The 7,229-nt window shown below is 38.7% G+C and overlaps 1 protein-coding gene across 3 annotated transcripts in view; it reads left to right on the top strand.

The window, feature by feature from the left end:
* The first annotated feature begins 430 nt into the window (after positions 1–430).
* Positions 431–7,229, top strand: part of pudp (pseudouridine 5'-phosphatase) — a 31,232-nt gene continuing 24,433 nt past the window's right edge. For 2 of the 3 annotated variants that reach the window (XM_030066255.1, XM_030066273.1), the window contains exons 1-3: positions 431–628; positions 1,342–1,560; positions 2,585–2,814. In XM_030066255.1, coding sequence (XP_029922115.1) covers positions 496–628; positions 1,342–1,560; positions 2,585–2,814 — 582 coding nt within the window. In that variant the 5' untranslated portion in view covers positions 431–495. The remainder of the gene's footprint in view (positions 629–1,341; positions 1,561–2,584; positions 2,815–7,229) is intronic. The other variant, XM_030066263.1, reaches the window with a different exon arrangement.

The following is a 7,229-nucleotide window of genomic DNA, read 5'->3' as shown; positions in this document are numbered from 1 at the left end:
AATTATTTCATTAGCTCCAGTTAAGCGATACCACATCAAGTTATTTGTGGAGAAAACACGCTGGTAGCCTTTTTCTACACACAAATGATTCCACATGTTATCATTTAATTTGAAATTGCTTGGCTGTTTCACATATTTAGGGTGTATAGCCTATTTATGGGCCATAACAGCACAGATTCTCTACAAAAATATAAAATGCATTTTTGAGAAATTAAAAGTCATGCTAACCCACAGAGAAGGACTAAATCCTTCTGAAGTGGTTGGAAAATGCCAAAATTAGAGTTGGGATTCACGGTGATAGAGGTGTACGGACTCCATTTACCACAAGCCATTGCGACAAGACGACTATAAAGCTTTCCGGGATCACAACTCTACGGCTGCCCACTAGATTTCAAACAACCTACGCGTTTTAGGCGTATGTTTCCCAGAATGAACACGTAAAAAAAAGCCAAACGTTTGTGTAACCCTCTTTGAAAGGAGCCTGAATGAATTCATATGACCACTCTACAAGTTTTCACTAGTGTTAGCCTTCAGTCGTCCTTCCTCAACACGGCAAACATGTCTCTGTCAAGCAAGACCTACAAACCTGTGAGCCATGTACTTTTCGACATGGACGGATTATTATTAGGTTTATGAATTATTTTAAATTTATTCCGTTGAACATGTTTCAGTTTTAAGGCTTACTTTGTCTGGGTTTGGCCATAAACCGAGCCACGACACGTGAAGTTCTCAGTGTGTGGTCAAGCTCATTGCTGTGCTGAACTCCGTATACAAACAGTGGCACTTTCAAATGCCGTAGGATATTAATATCTTAAAACATATCGCAGAACATGAATTAAGATAATTTTCAAATCGTTATGGTCTACAGGTAAATTCGGCATGCAGCCAATAAACGAAACAGCATTTAGTTTGATAAAATATTAACTTTAGTATTGACTAGCATGTTTCCCTTCACCAAAATTCACTGTGGAGAGCAGGGGAGAGCCAGGTGCTGCGTGAATACAAACCTCAATCTACAAGTTGATATCAAAATGTAGTAAAGATGCACTTAATGCACCCTCTACATGACCTTGAGGTTGTCTCTAAATTAGCTATCTAATGCTGACAAGTTGACAAGAAGATGTTCTGTCATCTTGTGACATGTTAATGATGTATGTCCTAATGTAGCACATAATTTTCTCTGTCTGTGATGGCCTTTAGTGTTTGGGTTTAGTGTTTGATGACAGTCTCCTCCTATTTGGTCAACTAAAGTGGATGCAGAATACAATTAAAATGTAATCCTCAATGACAATCAGCGAGAGTAGTAAAGCTATTAATTCTTGCTATATTGTCTAATTTTAGATACAGAGCGGCTGTACACTGTGTCCTTCCAGGAAGTATGTGACCGCTTTGGAAAGCAGTATACGTGGGACGTGAAGTCGTCGGTGATGGGGAAGAAGGCTCTGGATGCTGCCCAGATTATTCGGGACTTCCTTGAACTCCCCATGACAGCAGAGGAACTCCTTGCTGAAACCAGACAAATACAAGAAAGGATATTTCCCTCTGCCAAGCTGATGCCAGGTATGTCTGACTCATTCTGCTTTCAGTGCCATGTTTGACCTTTCTGTTATAGATAGATAGACGGCCTATAACACAACATACTGTCTTACATAGATAAAAGACATCTGGTTTGTTCAACTAATGAGTGTCCAATCATTAAATCCTGTGTGGGTTGTTGCCATTTGTATATGTTTGGCCAATATATGTGTCTCTGAGCGAGTGTGTGTGTGTGTGTGTGTGTGCAAGCACAATATTTCCATCTGCAATAGGCTAGGCGAATATGTATTTCTGAGAACTGATAACAGTATTTTAGGATTTAATCCTCTGATAGCAAATACTTTGTGCTGATATGCAGTATCTTTAACTTTTACAATTTTCATTCCCAAAAAATGACAAGGATTCAGCGTTCCCACCAGAATTTTATTCTCGGCAGGATGGAAACAGCTCTGAAACAGCACTTAGAACAGAGGTTGTCTAACTTTTTGATGCCGTGGACCTCCGAGTTGACCCTAATTAAAACTCGGGATTTTGTATTTTGCCCTGATATGAAAAGATATTTTGGTTTGCATTCAGTATTAAATTGTCCTGATGTTGAACACTTGCAACAAGACTTAAAGTGTCAGATTAAGGTGTAATGTTAAAATAATGAGTCATACATTTTCTTGTATTGTAACAATTTCTGGTGAATGAAATTACGGTGAAGTTAGCCCTTTGAAACCTATATGAATTCAGCTGATTTCTTTCAAAAACATGGCAAAAAAGACAATTAGCAAATGAAGAAATTACTTGAACATTGATTCAAATAAAAAAAAAAGCAAAAAATTACCTGAAATTTCGCAAAAAAAAAAGTATATTTGTATATTTATAATGAATAAGATAATATATTTAAAGGTCAGATCAATGATAATGGATTGACATTAGATTTCATGTGTTTAGCTGCCTGAAATAAAAATGTATTCACCAGCTGTGCCTGATATTATTGTGCTGGCAAACTGAATATAGAGGTGTGATCTTAAGCTCACTGCTGCAACACATTCACCACCAGGTGTAGAGAGGCTGGTCCGCCACCTGCAGAAGCACAGCATCCCCATAGCGGTGGCGACCAGCTCAGCAGGCGAGACATACAAGCTGAAGACGAGCCACCACAAAGCCTTCTTTGATCTGTTCAATCACATTGTGCTGGGTGACGACCCCGAGGTGAAGAATGCCAAACCCCAGCCAGACTCCTTTCTGATCTGCGCCAGTAGATTCAATCCCCCTGCCTCCCCTGCAATGGTAAGAAATAGAGATTATTGATACATTGCACCAGGCTTCATGTCAGAAGTTGCATGGAAGCTTCATAGAAATTGGTAGTGATACATGGAAAATATTTTTTTCCTAGCCGTCTTCCTCGCCTTCATATCATAAATAATAGTCAGATTGCATGGTCTGGCTTGACTTGTTTGATACACTTTTTCATGTGGATTGGTTGGCTTTCACACAGCTCGAATCAAAGTGAACCATGACATGTATACCGAAGCGATGTGCTGCTTATTACGGGTCAGAGAGTAAATCAGAGAAACAGATGTGTCAACATTTTAGTTATTTTTAAATAAATATTAAATAATGAAAGCCTATTCTTCCATTTTGTCCAGTAAAAAATTGAATGCAGCAGAAAACAAGCAGTCAGAAAATTAGGGTAACTAAGGGCCTTTTCACACCTGGAAGTCCGAACCAAGGTCCAAACCAAGGTTCATGTTTTCCTTATATTCTATACATTTGGTCCAATTATGCAAGCGCACTAAAGAACTTTACATGACATACCTACTTCCTGTTGCCATCACCTACGTGGCCGCATCTCCCTATACTTGACTTTGATTGGTTTGTAGATGGGTGTGCATCTAACGTTGGCGTGTTCGTCACTTTGGTGGGTAGGTTTCTATCGCCATTAGAATTAATGGAGGAAAATAAATAAACAAATTAATTTTGTCGCTGCTATAATAATGTTCTTATGTTATTACTGCCACCAGCACCAACCTAAAGTGCAATACTTGAGATTTGTTCGAATTCACTACTGCGTTGGCTCAGAAGTTTCTGTCTGCCTTAGGACGTTGACTTTGTTCCCCTTAAGGAGACAGGGTTCATTTTAACAGTTGTGCACAGCTGCGTGAGGGTGTGTGTCACTTTAATAGGTCCGACAGTCCAAACCATCCAAGAAATGTTTTCACACAAGAAACAAACTGTACTGTAGTTCATTTTGATCTGGACCGAAGGCCTGAAAGTTTGGACGAAACAAGGTAGGTGTGAAAGGAAGATCAAATAGTGTGGGAGGATCAATGTGAGAGACTGCTATGATTCTGATCAGTGACAATACGAGTCTGATACTCTGCCGTCAGATCCCTGGAGATGCTACAGCAGTGTCTTCATAGCTTCATTACAAGGGATACCAGCCACATAGAGAAGGTTCCTTTCTCAACCCACAGTTGGCACTGTTGATGCAGTGAGCTTTCTCATTGACCCGAGACCACCTCTTTGAAGCAGACTCGAAAATTTGGTGCAGGCTGGGGTTTGATTAGGGTGTTTTCACCGACCCAAATGAACCAAACCAAGAGGGTGAACACACCATGGTTCAATTAGAGCATTCTCACCAACCCAAACAAACAGAACCAAGAGGATAAATGCACGAGGGGTCGATTAGGGCATTCCCACCAACCCAAACGAACCAAACCAAAGCGGTAAACACACTAGAGTTTGATTCAACCAGACATGTATGAAAGCAACCTTAGATTGTTCTTCCCAGAAAATGTGTTCCATTTGCAGTAATACAGCATCACAGGAAAGCCCCTCTCTCAGCTCTCAGATACTAACAGACACACAATTCTAGTCTGGCATTTTCATCAAATGTGGTTAGCTTTCAGGGTTCATGATGTATTTAAGATATATTTTCAGACACTCTAAAAGCCTATAGCAGTGATGAGTCAGCCCAAAATAGCTACCAAATATCTCACTAAAAGACACCAAATAACAGTCTGAGGCATGACCTACTTTCAAGAGAAGACTGTCATGCTTTAGACCGACATGTTGGAAAATGGTCTGGTTATGTTAATTTGGATCCATCTACTGAAGATGATTGTTTGGATTGCAACTTTTTAAAAGTAAGTGGATGTTGCTTATAGTATCTGATTCTGTTTGAAATGCTGTACATCCTGCACTTAGTGTGGTAACTGCGCAGGCTCTGCTGGATCTGCCGTTTTGTTTTCATGCAGTCTTCCTCAACTGAGTGCAAGTTCTCTGAGGAGCAGCATTCACACTGTGTGAAGATACATGACTTTTACATGGATTAAAATATGTATGTTTGAGCTCTTCAGTTCAAACGTGGACTACTAAATATGCACAGTGAGGATTTGGAGCATGCTTCTGGTTGCATGCTGGCTTATTTAAATTTTGTTTTTTTTTTCGCCTTCCCATCAGTATGGTGGAAAAGCAAACCTTTCTCCTTTTCATATCTTGACTGAAATGCTTTCATTGAGTTTGGCTCAGGTTGGTCCTTAAAGGCTAAACTGGCAGCATGTCCTTGGAACATTAATCATTTCTTGCAAGTCCACATCAAGTCTTTTAGGATCAAGTACAAATCAAGTCTTAAGTCTTAAGTTCACGTCCAAGTCGAGCCACAAGTCTTTGAGTTAATATCAAGTTGAGTCTCAGGTCTTAAGGTTAGAGGCCAAATCATGTCTTAAATCTTTGGTCACAAGTTTGAGTCAACGGTAAAAAAAAGGGTTCTATCTGCTGTTAATGTTCCTAGACCATTACAGAGTTATTTCCACAGAATTAACTTTGTGGACACATCATCACACATTTATATATTAGCATATCTCTATTGATTTGTAATCCAAAAATATTATAGATATAGAATATGTGCTATAGCATCCTAATTTATACATTATAAGTATGGAAAAAAACACAATAGAAGCATTACCTTTAAGTTTAGAATTTACTTGACTTGAATGAAGACACATAGGGCCACAGTTAGGCCAAGTATCCAAGTCCTATCAAATAAACAATCTTTAACTTGACACAGTGAGGCCAAGTATCAAAGTCCTTCCCAAAAAAAAAAAAAAGAATCTGTAACTTGCCTGATTTTACCCTTGACCAATAGTGTTACTGTAAAACCTTGTCATGCAATTAAATGAAAAGCAGAACTGTTGCCAAATTAATTAAAATATGCTCCAAGTCTACAAACTGAAAAACTTAGGACATGAGTGTGGACTTTTCTCCAATGAGATATGCTCATATATGATATGCAAAAACTGGCAACGTTTTATTTTATTTTATTATTTTTATTTATTTTTTTTTTTAAATGTAAAACAGTCTGAAACTGAGTCTGAAATCTTTTTAGTACAAGTCTGAAGTCAGTCTCTGTGCCACTTAAGTGCAACTCAAGTCCAAGTCGCAAACTTGTCTGATTCATTGAGCAGATTTTACCTTGTAAAGTTTGATAATATTTAGGTTATTCTGCCTTTTGCCTAGAAATCACAGGAATAATTTTTTATGTCATATATTTAAAAAATCAAATGATGTGCTTCTTAATGACATCTACTTTTTAAAGTCTGACTTATATATTATCGGCCAATATTATCGGCCAATATTGGCTCATCAGACATTGGATTATTTAAAAACAGAGTTGGCAGAACAGGCAATCACAGCTGATGTTGGTACAGACTGTTGAGAAGTTCAAAAGTTTATTGTTCAAACTGTAATATATCAAGCCTCCTGTATATATATTTTTTATTACATCTCTTTGGTGACCAAATTGAATCATTCTTTAATCCAATGTGTACAGATGTGTCAGTATTAGGCATGCCATCAGTATTGGCTGATATTAGCTTTAAAAATCAATGTTGCTGTTAGTCTGAAATGTGAAATCTGGCATTTTTTTCAAGGAGTGAAACACTTAATAATCTTGGAACAGGCTTGTGTGAAAAGCTGAGCCTGTTTTGTAGCTACATTTGTATTTTGATTCCTACAAAAACTCATAAAGGTATCATGCTAGCATTGACTTTTGTGGGTGGGAAGATATCAGTATGGGCATTATAGAAACAATACCTTTCCATCGCTAGTCAGTATATCAATACAATATCATTTTTAGTATTGGCCCCAAAAATTCAGTATCAGTCAGGCTCTGCTATTTTCTTCCCAAATCATCAACAGTTCTTTTTCTTTGCAAACACTTGTCATGACCTCATCTGCATCCTTTGCCAATTGAATGTTCATGGGATGTTGATTTTTACCGCATGCATGCTCGTGAAACGGTATTTGGGCTCTGCGACAACTTGTTCCTGTTCTTGCCTGGCAGCGGGAGACTGAGGCTTGAGATATTCCCACAACAGCTCCCTGTCCAGCTGACGCAGCATCTGTCACCAGGATGGAGAGAAGCCATGTTACCTGGAGTAACATGTTACCTCAAATAACATGGGGCAGCGTCTAATGGAGTGTCCTGTTACCTGGGGTAGCATGGAAGGATGTGGGCTGTGTAGTCTGGCTTAATGATTGACGCTCTATCCAAGCATAAAGGCAGGATACACAGGATCTCTGTTAACGCATTTAACCCGTTTTGAAAAAACGTAATATTATTTCTGTTCCCTCTTAGCTGTTTTGTAAGACAGTAGTGGTGCTATCTTCCTGTCATTGTTACTGAGTGATGGATACTGGCC

Source organism: Myripristis murdjan, chromosome 2, assembly GCF_902150065.1.
Source record: "Myripristis murdjan chromosome 2, fMyrMur1.1, whole genome shotgun sequence".
Lineage (NCBI taxonomy): Eukaryota > Metazoa > Chordata > Actinopteri > Holocentriformes > Holocentridae > Myripristis > Myripristis murdjan.
The sequence above is the reverse complement of the archived record's forward strand: the minus strand, read 5'-3'. Positions and strand labels throughout refer to the sequence as shown.